This window comes from Poecilia latipinna, unplaced genomic scaffold (assembly GCF_001443285.1).
Source record: "Poecilia latipinna isolate Pla-1442-1.1 unplaced genomic scaffold, P_latipinna-1.0 Scaffold597, whole genome shotgun sequence".
NCBI classification, from domain to species: Eukaryota; Metazoa; Chordata; class Actinopteri; order Cyprinodontiformes; family Poeciliidae; genus Poecilia; species Poecilia latipinna.
Window position 1 is genome coordinate 26,812 of NW_015113213.1, and position 25,528 is coordinate 52,339.

The 25,528-nt window shown below is 40.7% G+C and overlaps 2 protein-coding genes across 5 annotated transcripts in view; both read right to left on the minus strand.

Annotated features, from left to right (window-relative positions):
• camsap2b (calmodulin regulated spectrin-associated protein family, member 2b) overlaps positions 1–18,253 on the minus strand; it is a 34,814-nt gene extending 16,561 nt beyond the window's left edge. For 2 of the 4 annotated variants that reach the window (XM_015042603.1, XM_015042600.1), the window contains exons 1-5: positions 17,623–18,253; positions 10,887–11,146; positions 6,475–6,654; positions 5,129–5,215; positions 1,635–1,773 (exon numbers count right to left, since the gene is read on the minus strand). In XM_015042603.1, the coding sequence (XP_014898089.1) occupies positions 1,635–1,773; positions 5,129–5,215; positions 6,475–6,654; positions 10,887–11,146; positions 17,623–17,761 (805 nt within the window). In that variant the 5' untranslated portion in view covers positions 17,762–18,253. Of the gene's footprint in view, positions 1–1,634; positions 1,774–2,787; positions 2,821–5,128; positions 5,216–6,474; positions 6,655–10,886; positions 11,147–17,622 lie in introns of all 4 variants that reach the window. The other 2 variants (XM_015042599.1, XM_015042601.1) reach the window with 2 other exon arrangements.
• Positions 18,254–20,796: 2,543 nt separating this feature from the next.
• On the minus strand, positions 20,797–23,585 carry ticam1 (TIR domain containing adaptor molecule 1). Its single transcript, XM_015042604.1, has 2 exons — positions 23,225–23,585; positions 20,797–23,057 (listed from the first exon to the last, which is right to left on the minus strand). The coding sequence occupies exon 2, from the start codon at positions 22,922–22,924 to the stop codon at positions 21,227–21,229; it is 1,698 nt and encodes a 565-aa protein (XP_014898090.1). The 5' UTR covers positions 22,925–23,057; positions 23,225–23,585; the 3' UTR covers positions 20,797–21,226.
• Between the last annotated feature and the right edge of the window lie 1,943 nt (positions 23,586–25,528).

Below are 25,528 nucleotides of genomic sequence, written 5' to 3' on the forward strand. Positions count from 1 at the left end.
CATAAGGGTGCGGCTTACGGTCCTCTTTAACGTACAACCCCCGCCCAATCCCCTCTTTCCCCGGGGGGTTTTTTTTTTTTTTTTTTTTTTTAGAAAACAGATGGGCTGTGAGGAAACGCCTCTTTGTTTCTTCGCCCACTCCCTCTTAAAGTCACTTCTGGGTCATATCTGTACTGTAGTCATTCCTTAGTCATCATCCTGACTGTGGTCTGCTGTTGATACGTAACAAACATAAAAACGACACAACAAAAAGGTCAAAACCATTTTGAGTATCCGGTAGAGTGAGGGAAACATCAGGAAACAGGACTAAAGTGGATGACAAATACACTCTTTGTTTCAAACACCCGATTCAAATGTATTGTGTGGTCGTCATAGGAACAGGAAGAAAGTATCCATTGTGCGTTCTACATATAGAGGCTCACTAAACAGTGCATACTTTACCAGGGAAAGAAAATCATTTCAAACCCTGTCCCCATATATTGTGGAGTTCATTCTGTTCAATGCAATTCAGAAGCAAACATTTCTTAGTGGGAAAAAAGAAGAAGGAAACAAAAACATACAATAACCTTGTTCTGCCCTTAAACTACTTGGTTAAAGCACCTTTTGATTCTGTTTCGCCATTCTTCTTCATCTACCAGCATCCAATATCTTGACTTAATCCACTCTGCCTCACAAAGATCCTCCTGTGGATTCTAGCAACGTTACTCCAAAATCTTAATTATCCCTTAACGAAGTTATCCTTATGTCTATCTTTGAAAAAAAACTAAAAACCTTCATCTTAGATTTCTATGAATCTTAAGGATTTATTCTGATGTGTATTTAGAGTTATTCATAACTTATATTCACCTTAGCAAAAATCCCAATTCTATCTAAGAAAAATGGACCCCAGAGCATGATACTGTCACCACCATCTACTACCATTGGTATTGGTATTCTTTTGGTCATGTGTTATTTTTGTCAAACGTATCTAAATGAGCTGTAATTTTATTAAATCGAACCACAACATATTCTCTCACAACGTTTTTATGTGTTCTAGTGAGGCCTGAGAGCTTCAAGTAAAAGAAAATAGTTCTGCTTAGCAGACCTTCTATACAGTCCAGATCTATAGAGACTCTGTACAGAAAATCACCTGCAGAGCACAACCAGTAGTTTCTGACATGGGTTTTTAATCACTTCTAAATAAAGATCCAGTTTTTTTTTTTTATTTCCTGTTGGTTTATCTTTTCTCCAATTATTGCTGACTGCCTTCAGTGTGCATGGATCTAAAACTCAGGATGGGAGGCATGGTCATAATAGTTTGTCACAGTATATATGAATGACAAAAAAAATGCGATTGATGATTAAAAATATATATATATAAATATGTTTTGTTGTCTTTCGGGTTTTTTTTTGGAATCACAGCCCCACAAATACAAACACTGCTTTTGAATAAAAACAAAAGAATCATTAAAAGTCAACTTGCCGATCTCATCTCGCAAACATTTTCATGTTTCACTCTTTACATAATTTAAACATGGGATTTTAAAAGAATCACAACAATTCATTCTTTTCTTTCCAGATAAGATGTCTTGTTTTGTGCAGTTTAATGAACAGGAAATCATAGCGCAGACAGATGTTTGGGTCTGGGCACCCACCTTCCAGGCGGACCGCCTGCGGGCAGTAGAAGTGCAGCAGGGCAGCGAGGGCGCAGCCGTCTGTGTTGTCCTTCAGCAGGTTCTCCACCAGGGGGAGCGATGGGACATTCTTCTGGGCATGCTCCCTCCTGTACCGGGCCTGAAACACCATGGCAACGACACAGAGACATCACCTTCATGGATCGTCGGGGTGGATATGCAGCGGTTCTCTTTGACTACCGCAGACACACCTACTACTGCATGCACAGCATGATTAAACACACAAGTCAAGGTGTTAATCTGACGGTTTTCAGGCATTCATCTGACATAATGCAGATTATACTGAGCATGCAAATAACACGTCTCTGGCATTCACTTCAGATTTCTTTTTAAGGAAACGACTGGAACAGTTTTGCTCTCTCTGTTGTTTTCTCTCTTTCAAAATATTACTCATTAAACTATTAAACCTCCTCTGAAACATTTTTTTGGGACTAAAGCCCAAAAAATCTCAAAAATCTGAGCAGCGGTTCTGTAGCACACTGATCATGTGATTTAGGGTTTAATAATGATCTTTGTATTCTTCCTTTCTGCAGGTTCCCTTATGCGATGCTTTACACGTGTAAAAACCGCAGCGACAACAAACCACCGCATGCGCCTTCAGGGCGTCAGCGCTCCCTGGGAGCCCATGAAGAAATGCTTTCTGATGGCCGCGTTTTGTAACCGACGTGGTACAAAGGAAGACTCAGTCAGCGCAGCGCTCTCTGTCTGTCGGCCAGCTATGACTGAGCACTGAGCTGTGAGAAACAAACTGTTGTCCTTCACTTTGCTCCACTGGTACCGAATCTCTCTCAGTACCGCTCGTCCTTTTCGCACACGAGACAATTTCGGGTTCATAGTAAAGACGGAAGAAACGCTTTAGTTCATTTTAGTTTTCAGCTGCACGTCTTAAAAGTATGAGTCCCAAGACTAGTCGCGGTGTCTTATTCGTCTTAAGAAGGGGAACAGGTTGGGAGGGCAGGTGAGAGGGTGGGAGACATTTGGCCAAACAATGATGGAGCTCTGGGCCGCATGCGGGGAATAAACAACCGGAGGGAACAATGTGAAGGTTGGGGTTAAGGGGTGTCAGGGCTGATGCTGGGGTTACTGAGATCTTTTCCAGAAGGAATGGACTTACAGGTACTAATCTCCAGTACCATTTGCTAGAAGACTTGATGGTGGGTCATGATAGGATAAGAGGAGAGAGTGGGATACGTGTTAGGACCACCACTGACTGGGAAAGAGATACCAACACCTGAAAACAACATCTGTTATGGCTCTGTAAAGGACAGAGGATAATTAATAATGTGTTAAGTGTGCAGGATGTGACAGAATAAATTGGTCTCGGTGCCGGTTTTGAGCTTTAAAATCTCACTGATTTTTCTCTCTAGTACTTTATGTAGCAGATTTTCAGTCTGACCGGCGCCGACAGCAGACAAGCTGGTTTAAAAACCACACTCTTTAGTGTGGCAATTGTTATTGAGGGACAATTTACACACTTTGGGTAATTACTAACTCAAAGCTAATAATTATGTACTAGAGATGTGCCTCAAAAGTGAAATCAAAGGATCCATTTCATCCCATTTATCTTTCAACTTCAGTAAAATGCTGACTTTTGCAAATTTCAAAGCCGAGGTAAGAATCTACATTCTCAAGGGAGTAAAGACAATATTTAGCTAACTGATGAAAAGTAACCAACTTTCAGGAAAAGCTCTGTAAAATTATCTTAAGTGAACCAAATATGGTTATTTTTTTTTATTACAGGACAGCTACAGTGATTTTAGTGCTTTTAGACGTGATGTGGAGCGAACACCTCCAGCAGACTGAACACAAACATCCTCCGTTTCCTCCCCACCATAACCGAGTGAGTTCTTCATCATATGACCAAAGTTGAAACACTTTTCTCACTTTCCCAGAATAGAAGAGACCGAGGAGCATCTTGTGCTAATCTACCAGAGCCGACACGTTGCAGAAGCATTGATGTGTGTGTGTGTGTGTGAAATGATTTCCTCCTGCTGTCTTCTTAATGAGTGAGTAGACTTCTCCTACTGGTAGACTGATGCCACCAGGAAGAGCCGTGTGATGGAGCGTGCAGCGTAAAAGCAACAGACTGATGTGAAGCGTCTTCAGGACTACTTTCCTCTCATCCGTCTTTGTAGAACTGTGTCAGCATGAAACGGGTTAAACACACACATATATATATGTTGTATGTTCCTCTCGCTAAATTAACAAGATATTATTATCTCTGGAAGAGGATTCAGCTCCATAAGAGACAGTCAGACTCCACTTCTTGTGCTTCATATTTACAGATGCTAATCTCCAGTATGGAGAACATCCCAGTCTAAACTGCTATAAGATTTGCTTTCTGCCAGAGAAAACAAATCTAAAGTAAAAAAATGTTTATATTATCTGAAGTAAATTTCAGAACTAGACAGTGACAAATCTTTAATATTTAAATATTATCCAGGTCAGATAAAATAATGGCTAATAAATATCCCGATTGATAAAAAAAAAAAAGAGTACGACTGCAGCCATAGAAATGCTTAATAAATCCTGTATTATTATTTATTATGTATATGGGTGAAATATCTTTTAAAATTAAAATTTCGCCCTGCAGAACAACAATAATATATATATATATATATATATATATATATATATATATATATATATATATATAAAAAACCATCCTTTCTCCTTTTCATTGAAATCTTTCAAACTACTAATTTCCTGTTACAGCGGCCAGGGACTTTGTTGAAGCCGCCTTTGATACCGGCGCTTTGCTCACCTCATCAAATTTCTAATGAACAACAAGAAAGAAATCTTAATCCACCAAAGCGCCACAACTTCATCTCATTCCAGCCTTCAGTGAGTTTCTATTTTTTACCCTTCACCGTACTGCTGCCCTGACGGGACCCGTGATCCGACCGAGCTGCGCTGAAGCGTCATGGGTGAGTGAGCAGAAGAGGACGACAGCTGACTGCAGCGTGTTATTGCCGGCAGATTGACTCGTAGTGTCACAGGGACCTTACATAACCGCTCAGCTAGCAGGGTGCCTGCCTGTCACTGAGGCCCTTCGGCTACAGCGGCCATGTCTCCTACCCTTTCCCAGCTCATCTCAGATAAACCCCTCCTCATTTCTCCTCTCCGACTGACTGGCACCCTGTGTCTCCTCCTCTGCCCTGTGAAATGCTTTGTCTCCTCAGACAGCAGTGGGGAGATTCTTGCCAAATACTTTCTGCAGCTGGTGACTGAGCTCATCTGTTCGTCTGATTCGCAAAGCTCCGTACACTGTGTGTTGAATCCGTCTGCAAGGGAAGGGAGGTTTTTTTGTTTGTTTGTTTTTTTTTTGCATGTGTGGACGCAGATGTGGCTCTGAATAAAACTTCAATTCCACAAATATTAACTCTCTGCAAGAGGCTAAACAAAGTCGTTTGTGAGCAGCAGCTTCCTGTGTTGGAGAACATTTTCTGACTTACCTTATGCGTTGTGACGTTTGAGTCTTGGAGGGAGGCTTCTCTTAACTTCTGCTCCTCGATGAGGATGTCCCTCAGCTGCTCGTTCACCTTGAACGACAGGAAGAAGCAGGGAAGGTGGTGAGAGACAGAGACGCTCGGAGAGCCAAGTCGTATTTCAAGAAAGCGCCGGGTCAGATTCAGGCTGAATAAACGGTCTGCTCTGAGAAGACGAAGGACGTGAACCTCAGCGAAAAACCTGTCACCCTCTTTGACACATTAACTTAAGATAGTGAAGTCGTGTCTTATGAAACAGTCTTTGAAACGTGAGAATTATTGTTCAATGATGACTTCTGTTTTCCTTTTTGTCAGGAGGAAGTTACACAAAACCACCCGTTCCTAATCATGTCTCGGTTGTCTCATTACGGCCTCCATATAGAAAAAAAATCCTCATGATTTCAATATTTAATACGCATATAACGCTTTAAATATTTTACATGACTTTTATGGACCAAAAAAAAAAAAAAGCAGATGGAGATCTTAGATTGCAACATGTTTATTTAATTCCTCATCAAAATTTTTATTACGAAACAGCAATGAACTAAGAAATCAGTTGATTGCAATTGGACAATTGGGAATATACACAAAGACTGCTGTGGTAAAAAAACAAAACAAAAACACACTATGATATTCTTGCTAATCCATCTCATTGATCCGTTAATTTTTTTTTAGCATTTTATGTTAATTTTTAAAACCGTTAGACTTCTGTCTGATACACAGTGACATGTCATAAGCACTATAATTACTGACCCTTCAAAATATGAGGACAAGAACAGATTGATTTCCTCCCGTTATAATTCTTAGAGTTAGCACAGTAGGTTAAAATCTGTGTCTGTAGGTAAAAGCCTTATAAAATCTGAAGATTGGAAATCAGTCAGCTTGTGATTGGTATAGAATAAAATATATTCCACTTACAAAATTACTTTCAGATATCTCTTGTGTTAGCACCACAAGCAAGCAAAAAAAAAAAAACAGCTAAATAATCTGTAAGAGATTATGAACAGTGACCTGAGACACTTAAGCAACTCAAGTTCTAATTTTGCTTTTTTTTATTTTTTATTTTTTTTATTCCTGCAACAGCAAACGAGAGACGTTGCTAATCTCGGAAGCGTCTTGGGAATTACTCCACATTCCTGCTCTCTTGCAAGAAAATGAAGAAACGGCTCTCATATCAGCTGAACCCCGACAGAAACAAAACAGCAGCGAATCAAATGAAAAGATAATGCGTGGAATGCGTGCCTTCTTTGAAAGCGCAACGTCTTCGTGTTGTTGTTGTATTTTATTGATTTTTTTTGCGCCCCTGCACGTACCTTGTTGATCCAGGTGGCGATGGCGTCCTCGGTGTCGTACGGCAGCCCCTGGACGAGACCGTCGCCGTGTAGCGGTTCAGCAGGCGAATACTTGTTGATGCAGGACATCACCCTCTCCACGCTCACCATCTCCACGGTGTAGGCCATCATCAAGGTATCGATGAGCGCCAGATGGGAGCTCTGCACGGAAACGCAGCCGCAAAAGCTTATCAGCAAGATGAATTTAACAACAGGCGGGGTTTTATTTTTGCCAGTGAAAAATAGTGGAAATGCTCTGGAAGAGCGCAATAGTCTTTTTAAGCATTCAAGTCGTGCAAATGATTTTAACATGATCACAAACCTTGGCCTTTCTAACCCCATTCCAGACCGGTCAAAGCAACAGACCTCCCCTTCCTTTTCCTGCCTTAGAACAGCTCTATTAAAAAAAAAATATTTACACTGCATGCGTGTGTGTGTTTGTGTCTACACTGTATATCTACGCCTATACGATGCAAACCTAACAAGACAAGCACCTTTTGGCTGGTGCTCAGTGATTCAGGACAAAACAAAGTCAAAACAACAAATAAGAGACATCTGTTCAGAACATCAGAGCTCTGAGTGATCCAGTCTTTCCCCGAGACATGAAGCTGAGCTGCTGCTAGAGTTCAGTGGAATCACCTCATGTAAAGCCAGTCAAAATACAACGCAGACATGAGATCACTGCCAGAAACTAACCGTGGATGGAAATAAGTGCTAAGATGAGTTACTTCAGCTGAACAGGGGAGTAACATTAGATATTAGGAGTATATATCCTTTTTTTTTAAAGTTAGTTTGTGTCACTTCACTCGTAATTAACTCATTTTATTTTCCAGAAAATATACATTTACATTGACATGTGAACATTTATTTCGAAAGAAACAAATTCTTTTTATTTTTTTAATGACAGTATAATCTGCAGACTCTAAATAAAACATAAAAACAAACTAAAGTGTGATTTCTTGTAACAGCTCTCAAGTAAACCACTGCTGGGTTTAGCAGCTAAACGCAGGAGTCTAATATTCGGCTCATGAGGCGGCGTGCTGACTCTGCTTGGAGTTTGTGCAGCCTCAGGATGTTGTCAGATACTTCACATTGTGTGCATTCTGCACCTGGCCGACGAAAACTGACTGACGGAAACCGACTGAGTGATGGGCAGAGGAGGAGAGACCAGCCAAGCAGCTTAGAATGAAAGTGGAGATCAAGAAATTGGAATTTTCTTAAGACGCCATAAAGCTTTCCTGACGATTAAAGCTTTTCTCAACGCATTTGCATCAAATCCCCAAATCTTTCATGCTGGTAAGGAGCTTGCGGAGGTTCCTGAGTGCAGCAGGACTTTCATGTGTGTTCGTTTAGACGTGTGGAAAGAGAAATACTGAGAGTTTAAATGACAAGCCACTTGAGTTCCTCTCAACTCCAACAGGACTGCATCTGTTTGCTTTTGTTTTTTAATTTCATCGAGTTAGTTTAAGTGACAGGATGCAGACATTTTGCCGCCAATTCAAAAAGTGGAATCATACATCTCTCTTTTTTTTTAAGGTGTACTCAGTTGTATAGATGCAACATTTATTTATTGTAATTATTTTTATTCTTAAGACAAAAGCAAAAATAATACATTAACTGCCATAAACTGAGTAGTGTATTTCAAGCATGTCTTTGGTCAGAACATCACACTTTCAGGGTAGTTGCTGTAGCAACACTGGGTGTATAACAGGCTGAAATTAGCCGTTAGCCTGCAGGCCTGCTCCTTAACAATCAAGCCACTTATAGCTCGCCAACTGTAGTTTTAAAACAACATAACATTTTGGCTTCATCTCACCGCGGCACATTCCTTTTAGAGAGGAATGAACAGCGGTGAGATTATATTTTTATCCACAGGTTAAGATCCCACTTCATGATAATAATAATAATTTTTTTTTTTTTAAAGTGATTTTGCTTTGTGGCTTTCACAATAAATTGAGGGATAGAAATTGAGACTTTTTTTTTTTTTGCTAGAATGTTTGTGTTCATGTCATATTAGTTTATATAACATGATAAATTTGATTTGTGGTTTCTTCTGGCATAAATAGGCAAAAGTAAAAATGTGTACTTTTTGTCCATTTTCCACAACACTCACAGCATTAACAGCGCCGACTGTCACAATCCAACAACAACGAGGTTAAAAAATATACTTTAATAATTAAAGACTGCTTAAATACGTCTACTTTAAAAGACATGGCTAATTTAGTGATGGAAGTATAATTTGGCCTAAATTTCTAATGACAATGTTTTGTTTATTGTTCAGCAGTAATGATTCACACTATTACAGTAACTTATGACCAGTCGGTACTTCAACGGTTTTTCTCACACGTCCTTTGGCTGAATAAAAATAAACAAGAGTTAATACCAAACACGTGTACTGCACCTCTACAGTAAGTGGTCGTGCTGCGCTACACTCAGTATTCTGGAGAGCAAATAGGTGAGAAATCAGGACAAAAAGAAGAAGAAATGGGCAGAGAGAAGCTGGAACTACTTACAGCACTTTGTACTGCCTTGTTGCTGAAAATGTGCTACATAAATAAAATTACCTTTAGATGCTTGCAAATTTAGTCAAATTCTTAAAAATTTTTCCACATGTCCAGATTACAAAAACATATCTGAATGCGCGTCATTCAAATTCTAGCGGTTGCGTGGCTGCAGGGGTGTGTACGTGTCTGCCCTTGAACAAAGGGTAGTGAAATACACCTGAACAAACATAATCCAAGCAGCCACGCCGTTCACAGTTCCCGGAAAAAAAGTGTCCATTCAGAGTCACGGCAGTTGTTTTCTGCACAACTTCACACCGGCTAATTCCAATCCCACATTTTTCATTCGCCAAACGAAGGTGAAGCGTTAGCGATGATGCACGCCCCCCTCTGCAGGTTTGCACTTTCCATTCCCGCTCTGCCTCGTCTGTCGCTTTTTCCATCTCAGCGTTACACTAACCGTACGTGAAGCATGTGTGGAAAATACAAACAACAATTTGAAATTATTTGTGGAAAAGGCCAATGAACCTAGCGGGATGTCTGACAGCTCCAACGAGACGCGTGTGTGTTGGAGAGAGGGTATCATTTGTGCACCACGTGGGCTTTAGCTCAGTGTGAGACCCCACCCACCACATTGCTGCAGTGGTGCACATTACGCCTTCCTCGTCTCCTTCTTTGCCAGCTCCACACTCCTCCTCCTCCTGCTGCTGTTGCTCCTTTTCCCCTCCTCTCACCTCCTTCCAGATGGCTACATTACCACTGTCTGTTCCACTCATTTTCTCCGCCTTTCCTCCTCTTCCTCCTTCACAGCTGTTCTCCCTCTCCACAATTACATCTATCTTCCACTGTCTTCACCCTTTCCTCCCCTGTCCCGCCTTACCTAGATCACACCCAAATGGCTGCCCCTAAATCCCCCCTTTTCCTCATTCATTCACTCTCTGACAAAATGCCACACTCCTCCCTCTGGTCGTCCTCCTCCGCCTCCCCGACATGAGTTATTCCTCTGGCGCACAGTGTTTGGAAAACCATGAGGTCATCATTTTTTCTGCAGATGCACCATAACCCGAATGGAAAAGCCTCCACTTCAGCGTCACTAAAAGGTTCCCACAGAGTCCGCAGGAACACACTTCTTAAATTTATTTTAATAACCAGAGACGAGGAGAGATTAACAAGCAGCGCTGCACAAAAGAAGATCAATACGTTTGGGAGGGAATTAGAAATCAGCGTCATGTATCTACTTAATGTAGCCAATAAATCACTGACAATGCACCAGGAAGGAGGTGTGAACGAACAAACCGTCACGCCTCACTCCCTTTCTTTGTGGCCTTCTAAATCGATAAACGATGCTACGAGTCAAATCAAACCTGAACGTAAAAAATGTCCTCAACCTGTTGACTTTAGATGAAATTCAATCATCTGCAGCAACGAAAAAGAGACCAGGAGTTAATGCTGAGCTACAAAAAAAAAACGCAGCACCAGATGAGTGCATGCAGCAGAAAGGGGTGGCACATACATGTGATATGATATCATGATATATGTATTAGAATACTTTGATAATGATATCATAGCCGATATTCCACTTTTTATTTTGTTTCCTTTGTAAAATAGTCACCAGAAGAAAAATATATTCATATATACACAAAGTCATACATTTAGTGTATCAAAAAAAAAAAAAAAATCTAAAATAAATATAAATGTAAACTAATTTTGGCCAACGAAAAAAACTGTCTGAAATCAGCTACCAAGTGTAAATAAAAATACCGAAATAGTCACCTATCTCTACTTGCTCTCATGCTGATAAAAGGGATACAATATAAAAAAGGAAAGGTGTAAAATCTCCTGCTTTAAACCCACGTTGTTAATGAATCCCATGGGTGGAGCATCTGCACTCACCATGTGTATGGGCATGTTGGTCAGGTCTCTCTCGGTGACCAGTCTGTCCTGGTCTGTGACGTACAGCCCCTTCTGGGCCAGGGCCTGGATGACGGCGTTGTGTCCCAGTAGAGGTTTGACGGCATCGCTGCGGAGGATCAGGCTTCCTGCACGGCAGTACAGCTCTGCGGACTGAAGCAGGCAGGCGACGGGAGGCTTCAGGTGTTCCTGGTTGTACTGATCCCTGTAGAAGGGCTCGGCCAGCTCCTCCGGAACGGCATCTAAAAGCAGAGAGAAAAGGAAAGGTCAAGGGAGAAACGGTCTGAAAAGGTAAACTTTGGTTGCCTTATTTTCTAACACAAATTAAAAGACTGGTGCTGAAGTGGACTCCAGTATGGGATACTGTTGATGCTCCTGAACAGATCCGGTTCATAAAAAGGTTTGCTTGGCATCAGACGTCAGCCAAACGCAGCGGGTGTGAGGTGGGTTCGCAGAAAATGCTTTTTACTGATGCCGCCAACGTGTCCTACTCTTCAGAATGCCCTGTTCTAGTTCACTTGAGGTGCATGACGCTCATCGCTTCTCTTATTTTGGACAGTAAATGTGTCTGCAGACAGAAATCTGTATTTAACAACTGGTAGGAGAAGAATCCAAAGGGAGAGCGCATCACTAAGCTAGAGTACAACCACACATATAAAATATTTGCAAGTTGCTTCCTGGAGTTTCCTTAAGTGCAATAAATAATAAATATTCACCCTGTGTTTATATTCAACCGCTCTATATGCAAAATACCTAGAATCCACAAATACTTGAGGCCTCCTGTGCAAAAAGCCTCTTAAAGAGTTCAAACACCAATTTACCTCAATATGCATTAATACACACAGAGAAAACCATCTCAGCATTTCTGCAGAAGCTAATATAGACAGTCTTTCTTATTTGTGGTCTTGGGGATCGAGTCAATCACCACCAAGGAATATAAATGTACATCCTTGGCTGCGTTGCAAATGCCAATTAGTAGCGTGTCAACTAGCATCGCACCTAGGTATTCTAGCTTCTCAAGCTGTATTTTATTTTAAATATGGTGAAAATCTGCAAAGAGGCAAATTTTCCAGGGGTATTCTAAAGTCTCGATCAGCAGAAAAATCTACAAATCTGTGAAGACTGCAGCACAAATAGGTAGGGTTCACTTTTAGTACAAAACTCACAACAGCTCAATCTTTCCCAGTTTTAGGAAAGCTCATGTCACCCCAAAAGTCAGCAGCACCCTGGGTGGTGAGCCACATCACACACACACCACACTGCCACAGTTTGACCTACAAAATATGAAATACTTGATATGGCCAAAACTGATTTGAAAACATGAACATGGATGAACATAAACACACACACTCAGTTGTGTTTCCATGACTACAGAAGGCATTTCTTTAATGTCGATGTGTAATCTTAAAGAGGCATTACGGGGAGTTGCTTTTTACAAAAATAGAAACCGAGTCTTACACACACACACACACACGGAGGGACTCAGGACTCTGTCGCTCCTCTTTAAGCTTTTCATTTTCTTCATGACGTCGTGTTGTTTTTAACCACAAGTTGTGACTCAGAGCTCAGCAATACTTCTCATAAATAGCCTCCTGTAAGCATTCGCTTCTTTCCCGCTGGTGCAGTGTTCAGACAACGCTCCTGTGCAGGAATGTTTCTGTTCCAAGTGTGCTGTGTGACACACTCATGCTCCTGTATGAGTGTGTATCCCTGGCGTGTGGGGGTCATTTCCTCTCTGCCTGTCTCTGAAGCACACCGAGGAAAACAAAGAGCACTAAAGGAATCCTGCTTAAAAGGAACAATGTTTCCCCTTCAAAACGAGCTCAGAGGAGAGACATTAAGCTTGACTAAACGTCTTCGGAAAACCAATATGCGACGCTCGCTTCAGAGACACAAATATAACATCCAGTCGGCTTGTGATCAGCTCGCTGCAGTTTTCCAGAAGCTGTGGTCACAGCGGCCTCCCCATGCAGCCACACTGGGTGATGAAAGGAGATATTTAGAGCAACACGCAGATGTTAGACCTCTTTATAATGAGGACTTCTGCATCATAACTCTTTAACTAGTCTGACCTGCAACCATGTCTACAGATTAGAGTTAATTAGCAAAGCTATTCTCACACAAGCATGATGATTTGTTCACTAGCGTGACTTTGGTGCAAGATGACTCTCTCTCTCTCTCTCTCTTTCTTTCTTTTTAGTAGAAATGTTAAGTTTTTGTACAAATCCACTTACCGAAAACAATCACAGCAGCTTTCTATTCACATAAAGACTGATTCTTAAAAGAAATTATTTTAAAAACAACTAACAGCAGCAAAAACAATTACACAACAAGCACAACTTTTTTTCTTTTTTTTTTTAAGTTTATCAAAAATCTGCCTCCTCGTTGAGTGCTTTGTGTTGGCCATCAAAGAGGAAACAGACAGGAAGTAGCTGCCACAGGAAGTCCAGGCATGGAGAAGACCGCTCCTCTGGAGACCCCTGGAAACTGTGCTTATCTCCACTTGTGTTTTTTTTTTTTTAAGATGCAAACAATCACATTAAAACATTAGTTTTAGCTCGACTGATCAAGATTACTGTGCGATAGGTCCCATTCAAACCTACAGTTACAGAAAGGGTTCAGCAGAGGGAGACAGCCTACTTAAACCTGATGACTAGTTAGAGAAGGTGTCCTTTAAAAATACCTGTAACATTTATTTGACTACATCTACATGTATATCTAACATTGCTTATACAAGGCTTCCCTCATAAAACTTGCTAAGCCCGGTGGTTGGATGCTAAGTCGGTCATTCATCCAGCGGCCCGTCGTGTTTTTGAGTTAAAAAATGTTTAAAGTTGACAGGAAATTTGAAAGTATCACTTGATAATTATGTATCATCAAAAGATTGGAAGATTAATACCTGAAGATTAATACCTGATCACCAACTATAAAGTCTTAAAAAATGTAAACATTTTTAAAAGACTTTTTAAAAAAAGAAGCAATGCTAAGCCTGGTGGGGGCACAAGTAAAGCCTGGTGGCCCACCAGGCTTATAATACACTTCACTCCTCGATCAGAAATATCAAAACTATCAAGAACATTTCAATGGATTGACACAAGAGCCAAAAAAAGAGAGAAAAAGCTGCTTAAACTGTGCATTATTAAATATGACTGGGATTTTATTCCACTGCGCAGTAATACTGAGGGATCCAAACACTCCTGGTGCAAATCTAACAAAGCTTGTGACTGTTACTAAAAGGTTGTGATCTCCAGGCCGTCCGGCAGAGCTGGACTGAAAACAAGAGTCTGTAGCAGAAATCACTGCATGAACTCAGGGATGCTTTTCTGAAACAACCGTCTAGGAGTGTAGACAGTGTCTAGGATACAACTTCAAGCTCAAACTCTACAACAAAAACAGATCGAATGCTAACACCTACTCCAGGTGCAAGGTTTATGATTTCTTCTATTAGATTTTACTTGCCAACTATGAGACGGGAATTGTTGTTTGCACATAATCCCACGGCCGCGTTTTTATTATAAATATTTTTGTTCATCTCAGTTAAAAAAAAAATGTTTTGAGATAGTCTGTTGCATTGTCTTTGGTCATACCGTATTTTCTTTACATCCTCTTGAGATGTTCTCCAAATTTTTTCCCCCCCTTCTGTCATAAATGTTATTTCTCAAGCCATTATTCAAAGCCGTTGCTTTCGATGCAGGTCCAGTGCCAGCCGGAGGTTTACCTGCTCAGAATAGCAGCTGATGGATTTAACTAAAGCCACTTCAATGACCAGAACAGATATTCAGATCCCAACAGAACAGAGAGATTTTTTTTTTTTTTTACTAACTCTCTGAGAGATTATGAGGTCTATTACAAATAAAGTGTAAACAATTGGAGTCATATGAAATGCAGTTTTGCACATCAATATGGCTGCAGGAATATGTTATGGATGATACTGCCTCCCTTTCTGACTTTGAAATAGTGAGCATACCTACATACTTTTAATATTGTCTTTGATGTACAAGCAGCATTTTTGACTAAATGTATTTCACTGTGACTTTGTGCGGATAAACTAATAAAAATAAGTTTCTTGTATGGATTACAACACCATTGATTTCAAAGGAAAATGACAATAGGAAGACAAATTAGTAGCTCAAACAACCAACTTGTGTGGAATACCATGTCTGAATACGCAACATATCAAATCTTTAAGCAGGCAGACTACAGAAGTCCACACTGCACTGAGAAGCTGAGGCAACAATTCAGACAATTTCATCAAAATTAGACATTTTTTCTGGTTTCATGTTAGCTGCAACATTGGGATGTAAGTAATAAAGTGGGACAGTATAAGAGCATAAGTTAAAATACCTCTTTGTTTTAAATCACAATCTTATGGCAACTGTACGATTTGTTGTTGAACTTCTTCGAGATAATGAAATCTTTATCTAGTTGTAGCTCATCTCTGCCGTGTCCCAAATTGCCAGAGTCGGTATTGTCTCTGTACTCCAGCTGATGGAAGGTGCTGTACATGATAAGTCAGAGTACTGGGTGTCAAGCCAGCGACAGACTGTCATTTAAATGAGTTTCTGCCCAGCGCTCCCAACACCAGCTCAATAAAATCTTGACCCATCCCGTTAAATTGAAACAGACTCTCCCCGAGTGTGTCAAGTGTAATTTTTTTCAGTAGTAGATTTGATGCTGCTGAGAAACCCTTAGACAGATGATGAAAAGTACCCAAGCATTTATGTTACTGTAGTAATTAGTAAAAGAGAAACTAAGAAAATGTGTTGGATTTACATTCTACCAACAGTGAAATTCATCAAATGTTCAGTTTGAAACCAATTCTTCTTCTTCGGGTTAAGTCATCTGTTTTACAACCCTTCTCCTTACTATGAATAAAAGTTTAATCCTAGCCTCAAAAAGTCCTCCAGCAACAATGTGTGCTTGCTACAGCCCACAGCAACCGGGTCCATGTGAAAATCCGCCTCTCATAAGTTTCTGAACCAGTGGGGAAACTGTTGCATCCGACCGCTGGCAGCTTCTCCCTGCCGCTCGCCGGGTCTATCTAGGCCAAACGAGGCTCTGAGGACTGCTCATGAATTGGGCCACAGTTCTCCTCAGTGGTAGGAGCTGAAACTGTGTCACTGGAAGGCCGAGACAAAAAAAAAAAAAAACAGGACGGCAGCAATGTGTCCGCAGCCACAGCACACGCTTGCTACTGTTGCACGTCTTGCGAATATATCAAGCTCCACGAGGTCGTAACGTAGCGGAGCCCTAATTGGCATTCAAGGTCTGATCGGTGGGTTTGTTTAAGCATTTCACCCAGTTCTCTTTAAGGCTGTCTGTCTGTGTGGAGGATAGTAGAAGTAAGATGCTAAAGAAAAGATTTCACTTTGTCCTGGAGGTGGCAGGGTGGGATCAGACTTGAAGCATCTTAACACAGTAGGCTAGACATGTGTTATTAAAACAAATACTCAAAAGCTATTAGACTCTTGAGCAGCTGCACAAGAGATTATTTTCTGACAAAGAAAGTTCTCAAACAACATCTTTGTGTATCTGTGTTCCGGAGTTTTAGATTTTGTTTGCTTCATTTTATTCTAGTTCCCTCTTTAGCACCAAATCTACTCGGAAAAGTGTTTGGGTCATTTTTTTATGACTAAAAATAAAATCCTCAAACAGGCGGCATGCATTTCTATTTAGCCCCCTTTACTCTGACACCCATAAATCCGACTGCTTTCTGAGATGCACTTTATAAACCCAGCTGTTCTGTAAAGACCTCTGAGGTTTCTTGGAACAAACAGTAACATGAAGACCAAAGAGCACAGCAGCTAAGTCAGGGATAAAGTTGTGTAGATGTTAAAGCAGGATTAAGACATAAAAAAAAAAAAGATTTGGACACTACACTGAGCACTGTTTAACCCATCATCCAAGTAAGGAAAGAATATGGCACAACTACAACTGGACTGAACTCAAGAAATCTGCCCTTTATGGAAGCAGTTCCCACTGAAAGAAGGTTTGTTTCAGGCCATGTAAAGCCACCATGTGGAAGGTGGAGGCTTGTTCAGATCAAACTGTAATTTTGGCCAATACTTCAACTATTTTGTAGCATAAAAGCTAACCCTGCACATTATCCCTATTGTGAAACAGGGTGGCAGCGTCATGCTGGGGTGCGTAGGTTTAGGTTTGTTGACCAGGACAGGCCAACAAACCTAAAACGCTACAACACATTGATTTAGGTCAAAGCCTATACATGTATTGAAGTGGCCCAGTCAAAGTCCAGAACTAAATCAAATAAACAACTGAGAGAATCTCTTTGTCCAATCTAACTGAGCTTCAGCTGTTGTACATAAACACCACGTTTCTTCCGCTACGCCAGTCTGTCACACAATAATGCATTGATATCGACCTGTACAGGTTAAAACAGCCTCAACTGAACTCAGAGTTACGTAACATTTGACCCGACATGGGATAATCAGCAGCAGGTAGCGAGGGTAAACCAATAACGCTGACAGGATGAAGCTAACTAATAGGAAAAGCCCAGGATATGTTCTGCCCAAATGTCGTTGGGCAGAATGTCTGTTTTCGTCGTTTGTCTGTCACAGTAAGATCCTGATTGCACGACGCTGTTTACAAAACAGTCGCACCAGCACGCCACATTATCGCACGCTCGTTGATTATCCTAAGCGGCGTCCCCCCCCACTCTTCTCCCCCGAACCAAACGCACCAAGGAGGCGCCACCTACCCGAGCCGAAAGCCTTGGCCACCAGCCACGTCAGGCTGCAGGAGATCTTGGCCCTGGTGAAGTCGTAGTGGTCGAAGCTCTTGATGGCAGGGACGATGAATGTGCGTCTCATCCCTCTGTCCTCTGCCGCATCTCCCATCGTCCGTCTGTGCGTCGGCGTCCCTCTGCTGCTGGGAGGCTCAGTCAGCCGGAGGAGCTCCTCCTGTATGCGGATGACATCTCGTCCAGAGGAATTCAATGCAGTAAAAAAGAGAAGAAGAAGAAGAAAAATCCCTTTCTGCTAATTAAAGAATAAAAAAGAAATCAGGGGCTGGGTTTTGGGGGGGTGGACTTTGAGTTTGGCTGGTGTGAGCTTGATGAGGGCCCCCCCTCCTCGGTTAAATGAGACTCATGTTCAGTTTTTACCTCCTTAAATCTTGACAGCGCGGCGCAGTTTAGTGGCAGGATTCCTCAAGAAGATCCCCGGACATTTTTATCCTGGGGTTTTCACGACATGACGGATAATCTGTGCGGTTCAAGAGCAAAGCTGCGGGATCCAGCCCACGGTTATGTTTAAAAAAACAAAAAAACAAAACAAAACAAAACAAAAAAACGATCCGTTTTTAGTTCGTGCTCTTCTTTTTCCCCCTCCCTAACTGTTTTCATCTCCTCCTTTTTCCCCCCTCTCTGCGCTTTTCCTGCCGCACTGATCAGTGGATAAGGCGCACTGCGCATGCGCGATCCACCCACCCAAGTCTTTACAATCCTGTCAGGAGTCATCACAATGTAATACAAACTAGCGGCAGGATGGCTGCTGACTCAAACCCAGATGTTTCCATAGTGAGATGCATGAGAAAATACCAAAGAATGAGCTCTTAAACGCACTGACCGGACAGATTTAAAGGAATATTACGTTACTTTTACATAATTTTCAACCAGTTGGCATGTTCGTTTAATTTCTTAGGTTATATTTTATATCTTGGGTTATATTTTAAACAATTTGAATATAAATTGGGGATATTTGACAAGCTTCTTAAAGCTGCAGTAACTTTTTTTTTTTTTTTTTTTTTAACAAATATATTTAAATTGTGAGTGCTGACAGTATATTATGACACGGTAATCTGATAAAAAAAACTGAGCACTCCTTCACCCAGTGCTCCTATTTTCATTTACAGAAACAACCAATCAGAACCAAAAGGAGGGTCTTAGCGGTGTAAATCATCCATGTGTTGGTGATGTTCACCCCTTTCACTCAGCCAGTTCACCACAACAGAGGCTGCCATGAATGCTAAGGCTAGTCATCTTATTTCTCTGCCATTAGCACATTGAGCAGCATGTGGACAGGGGTGATTGACAGCTCTAAGCAATGATTAATAATAATAATAAAAAAAGGCTTGTAGGACATAATAATCCTACTGGGGAAAATATCCAAAAATACATTTCAGGAATGTTTCAGTCAATAAAGTTGATATTTTCCACCATTTTCTGAATGTTGTTCTTACTGAGCTTGTTTTTAAAAACTTAATCCCAAAGTGCAAGTTCTAACATTTTTACACCAAAAACATCGCTTCTAAGAAGTAAACTTAAATTACACTAAAACAGTGTTTCTTTTTCCCTTTCTGTATATGTTCTCATATTCCATTCATCCTGATAATTACTGCAGAAATGGTTCCTCTTTTGGGCTGGACAGTTGTAACACTACTGCTTTGCACCAAGGAGGTCCTGGGTTTGAAACCAGGCCTGCGGGCTTTTTGCATACAGTTCTCATGTTCTCCCGCTGCTGACCACATCAGCCAGATCATATATGGATTTTTGGATCTCACTACAGCTTCACTGTTATTCAGCTCTCAAACCGTAGAACATTCCTGGTTGCTGAGATGAATGGCCACATCCAGATGGGTGATGGTATCAGTCTTCCTCCATTTCAGAATAATTAGGAGTCTCAGAGGGGAATTTAAAACTGCTGAAATGGAGGTATGAGCTTTGCTTCACCACAGGCTTATAAGGGAGTTTTGCTATGCAGGTGCGCCTGTCTAATGTGTTTTCTCCCGCAATAACACAGAGCAGTTTTACTCCTGTCCCATTTTAAACATGTGTTGAATCCTTTTGTCTTCGTCAAAAGACGTATGAAAACTTGTCTATGCATTTGCAATCTTGTTATATCATATTAAAGCTATACTTTTTACTTATTCTGCCACAAAGTACTAACAGTCAGTATATCTTGATCAAAGTATGGTTTCATTTAACATAGCGGAATAAAATATTTGTCACTGTACACATTTACTTTTAGGTCATAAATATACATTTTCAGGATCACGTAGTACATAGAAGTCAAAAAAGTTGCGTTTCTTTTTTTATCCCCTTTTGAGATATTTATTTTTGTTTCCATACATACAATGAAGGACTTCAGTTCTCAGTTAGAAATGCTATTTTGTTTCCAGTTTTATAAGCAAACATAACTTTTTTCCTTTACCTTTTGTTGACAAATAATTTTATCCTAGAGAGACTATTGTGTTTTTTTTTTACAGCTATGAAAGACTTTATTTCATATATTTTTTTTTGCTTTTGAAATGTCTAAAAATTTAAATAGGCATTTATAAATACATTGCATAGTATATTTAAATATATAAAAGTTGTTCTCAATATTCTGTGTTGTGATTTTGTAAATATATTTCAGTGTAGAGCATGTATATTTTTAGTTAACTTTGATAAGATTTTAAGAAACATGTAAACACAATGCTACAATTAATATGCTAAGCAAATTTCCAAGTAAGTCTGTAGTATTAATTAAACTGTAAGCTGTAATATAATATATTTCAGTTTTGGTCATTCTTAACATAAAATAAATTGTGGACTACGTATATACCTAATGCAATGATAGTATAGATAAGAGTGTACTTGTGGAATACTTTAAATATACTTCAATAAACATAAATCGTATACCTAATATACACTATTAGGATATAGATGAGTGTACTTGTTGCATATCTGATGTATACTTTTGTAAATCTAAAATAATTGTAAAAAAGTGCTTACAGTATATTTTTATAAACTTAAAAATTCTCCAGTGTTGTAAACAGAAGCATACTTTCTAGTACATAGTCTATAGCTTACTTGCTATACTTATAGCAATGCTCAAGTATAATAATACAAACTTAAAGTATAATAAGAAAATCTTTAAAAGATGACTGAACCACAGATGTGTCAAACCTCTTCCCACATAACAAACCAAACTTATTTTGCAAACATTTATTTTTGCAACATTTTATATAAACTTCAAAGGACGTCACCAGGGTACTTCACCCTGCGAAAGGCGATGACAAAAGTGTACCTGCAGAGCCCTCTAGTGTCCAAACAGCGTTCGTACAGCTGAGTGGACATGAGACTGTACACTCAGTTTCAGTCAGTAGGTGGCAGTCTTTAGCTGTGCTTAAAGATTTGTTTCTCCTTTGAGTCCTCCTCCTTTGTAGTACGTAGAACTGCTGATTTGCCCCTTTTACCGACTGTGTTGAGAACAATAAAACAATTTGCAATAAAAACCACTGCATCTGCTCCAACTTTCACACTTTTAGTGTTCAGAGTGTTTTCTCTACCTTCTTATCCTTCCTTCTTTCTCTTTCTTTCTTCAACTTAGGCCACTTTTCTCTGCACTTCCCTCTACACCCACAGTCATTGTCGAGTCATTCCCAATCACAATATAGTTTGCATTTTCGATGTGAATGTTGGGCGCCAGCCGCTGAGGCCTTGGGTCCTCGCCGTCCTGCTCCCGTTGTATGGTGGCTCCGAGAACAAGCTGTCGCTCCATGCAAAGCCTCAGCATCTTTTTTTCCTCCAACCTCAGCCTCCTCATTCTCTGCTCGTGATCCCAGATCTTTCTCTGTTTTTCGATCCTCGCCTTATTAAAAGCCTTTTTCAGGTGCCTCTCAAAGTTCCTCCTCTCGTCCAGTGCCACCAGCGTCTGCAAGGTGATGGGCATGTGGTCTTTCGGCATGCAGTTCTCCCGAGGCAGCAGGGGGATGACCGTGTTAAATTTGTGTACGTTGTTTATAGAGTTGATGAGGGCGATGTTGGTTTTCATTTCCACCATTTGCGAGTTGAAGTTGCGCGTGAGCAGCAGGAAGGTGAAGGCAGAGTTGTTGACGGCGTCCTCCACGCACCTCAGAGCGCTCTTTCCTGGAATGGCAAAGTCGTCTGAGAAAGTTGCCCCCGTGGTACCGATGACTGCCTCGAGTTTTTCCTTCATGCTCTCCGCCACATCGGAATCTTCTGGAGCATGCAAGATAACAAATGCATAAAATATGTCCTCCTCCTCCTCATCCTCCTCTTCATCTACTTTGCTTATGTGTGTGCTTTTTAGACCAGGACTGCTTGGAAGAAGAATGTGTGTCGCAGACGGCAGGCTTGATTTAGTCTGAGTGATGGGTTTTAGTGGTTGGGTTGCGCTCTTGTTACTCCTCATTGACGCTTCTTCTATATTAATGTCTTTCTCTGCTCCAAACCGAGATGTTCCAGTCGACGTGTGCTGAGGAGATGCACAGTGAATTTGTTCTGGGACATGTTCTGTTTTATTTTCATGGATGGAAGGGTTTAGTATTGGGTTTCCTGAAGATTCAGCAGGTGCTTTGTCCCCTTGAAAAGAGATTGTTGTAGGAGCGCTTATCTCGAGATGAGAAGGGTATGAAGGCTCAGACGGACTGTTCTGCAGGGGGCTGGGCATGCAGTGAACATTTGCAGACTCATCCAGAGACGCAGCGATATCTGAAGTTGCCTTTCCTTCACTCATGGTCCTGCATGGATCGATGGAAGACTCCGATTTCAGATCGGAGGGCAAGCACATGGGCTCTGCAAACTGAGGCCCACACACAGCTCTGGCTTCCTCTCTAAAATTATCATATTCCAGAGAGCTTGTGTTTAGACATTTGCAGGAAATGGCTCTCTTGTAAGCCAGATCCCTTAGACGTGGGTCGCACAACCTTTGCTCGGACAAAATTTTAAAAGCGCGAGCCAGCGATGACAAAGACTCTCCCGTCTTGGCCTCAAACAGGCTACAATGAGCTCCAAAATCGTCTAATTTACCTCCGCCTGAGTGCCACTTTTCAGCCAGATGGTTAGCGAGGGGGTTGTCCTCTAGCTTCTGGAGCTTCCTCAGGGCCTGGGCTTCTCTCTGGAGGATGATCAGACACAAAGCGTGTATGATCGTGTCTTCAGGAGACTCACCCAAGTGGATTGTGAGGCTGAGTAATCGCTCTGAAGGTGCCTTTTCCAAAATGTCAAAGACAGCCCTCAGTCCTGTCCCTTGATTTTCCAGTTCTGTGTGATTCATTATACGGATTAGGTGCCAACTGGTTTTGGGCAGAGGAAAGAAGTCAACGAGATCACATTTGATTCTCCAGTTGCTTTTTCTTCAGATTATCAGCATGTTGCCCTTCTGAGGAGAAGACTTGCAGTTTTCCTTTCTATAAAGACACATGAAAACATTTCGTACAAATGAGATCAAATGTATATTATAATATTACTCAAACGAGCTCAAGGGTGTGAAAAAAGTGCCCAATTAATAGAAATAAATTAACTTCTTGTGTGACTTCCTTGACCTTTTTACGATCATAAATCAGTAATTACTTACCGGAATGATTTCTCTGGAGCAATGATAAGAGATCTGCTTTTAGTTCAAACAAGGAAGTCAGTCAGAAAGTGATGACTTTCTCACTTCAACAATTTGTTTTTCCTAACAAGAAACTCTTACTACTCAGATGGAACCCTTAAAAATTACTAAAACTTCTCCTTGGATCTCTTCCGGGTTCAGGACTCCAGCCTATCAATGAGAATCTACCTGTTGGACGTGTAGGACTGACAGCTTGAAGCTAACTCAAACAACAGCATGCTGATGTCACGCAGAGTGAAGTACGGTAGTTCAAGAGGGTCAAAAATGACGGAAAGCGGAAAAAACATTCATTGCCTTTGACATTTCGAGAGCACAAACTTGTAGCTCTCTTAACAGTTATTTTTCCAGTAGTTAAAAATAAAATGTCCACTCTCTATCAGAATTTTCTTAAAGATGTCACACATTTTAAAATCTCTAAAAACAAAACAAAACAAAACAAAAAAAAACAGAAACAAAGAAAACCTCTTGTAATGTCAGCTCCAAATGCACAATGGGCGTACAAAAGAGAAGAATTTTTTTTTTTCAACATCTGGCTCTGTCGTTCTCCCTCTCTGCAAAGAGGCTGGTGTATTTTTATCAACGGAGGAAACCTCCAACCCTGTATTTACCAGGGGTGGGGTCACACCAGGCGGGGAGCGAGCCAACACCAAATCCCTGAACCCAGCGCAGACAGAGAGCCTCTGTGCTGAGAGCAGAGCGATATGTTTACAATGTGAGGGATTAGAGTCACTCTATGGGAAGTGTTTAGATTTCTTTACAGTATAAAATTTCACTGCTCAGCTGCAACACACGCCACCAGCCCGGCTGAAGAGCTGCTCCCATCTTTTTACTCAAAAAGCTTTCTTACTGGCACGGATGCAGTTTCTGAGTCACTGTAAATACCTCTAAACCTTTTAAGACATTTATTGCACTGACTAAGGAGAAATGTATTTTCTTAATGCAACATAACCAACCAAAACAACCCAGACCGCTATATGCAGCTTATATGCTAAATTCAGCCACTCTAATGAGATGCTCTTTAACTTTGGCTGAACTCACATCTCCCTTTGCTTTGATGTGTTATTTTTATGCCATTTACAAATCATAAGTGCCTCTGACAAAAAGCATTTAAATGACTACACAAATACAACTAAATAAATTAGAATATCATCAGAGAGTGTATTTATTTTATTATGAACTACAAATATGTTTTTACCAAGAATTGCTGCTATTTCCGCATCGGTCTTCAGGCTACTACTGACAATATGCAAAAAGACTGAAACGGCGCATGGACTTGAATTAGTTTTGAACATGTTGCTAGAATATGTTTAGATAACTTTGATAGTTGCAGTCATGACAGCTGCTATGTTTTGTTCTTACTTGCGCTTTATGCCATGTAATATGATCGAGAAAGATAAATGAAATTAAATAAACAAATAAAAGCACAAAATAGGACAGTTTTGTATCAGAGTGCCATAAACAAGCCTGCTTTCGTTGTATCAGATAAAATACATTTCTAATTAAATGTGGGTAAAGTAATTACTGTAAATTGGATAATTGACATGATTTTCATTAATATTCATGTTTTTAATTCAACAAACCGATCTTTGCACATACCACCAAGGTGTGGTAAATATGACAGGTAATGACAAACAGGGCACAGATCACAAAGAACATGTGGAGCATACAAATGTTCACTGCTACTTCTTATAATAAAATAACATATGAAAAGCATTGCATGTCAGTAATAAACTGATATTAATTAGTTTCTTGTTATGCGCATTTAGAAAAGCAGGATACTTATACATTTTATATTAAACATCAAGTTTATTCGACTCTATTTAAGTTTATTTGAGCCCCTCAGAGTCGCTCACCCAAGCAGAAAAAAAACTTTCACTCACTCACTCTCTTAAACACACACACACACACACACACACACACACACACACACACACACACACACACACACACACACACACCGAATCCCAACACCCACACCGCCTGGAGATGATCCCCAGTCAGTTATGTAACGTGCTGCCAAACGTCCATCTCTATTGAGGACAATTCCTTTAACGAGAGACATGCTCCCCCAGCAGCTGTGTTAGTCAGCCTGGCAGTAAATCTGCTTCCACCTTCAGGCAAAAGCACATAGTAAGAGGCTGTGTCAGTTCTGCAGATCCTGGCATTAAACATCCTCTGTTACGCAGTTTGGAGCAAATACGTTCTGACCCGGGCTTGGTTTTTCTTTTGGAAGGGGGGTTAAAATAAAACGCTGTTCAAACGTGG

What these genes read in the sequence shown, in the direction of transcription:
- ticam1 (XM_015042604.1), bottom strand. Translation starts at nt 22,924, where the DNA reads ATGAATCACACAGAACTGGAAAATCAAGGGACAGGACTGAGGGCTGTC.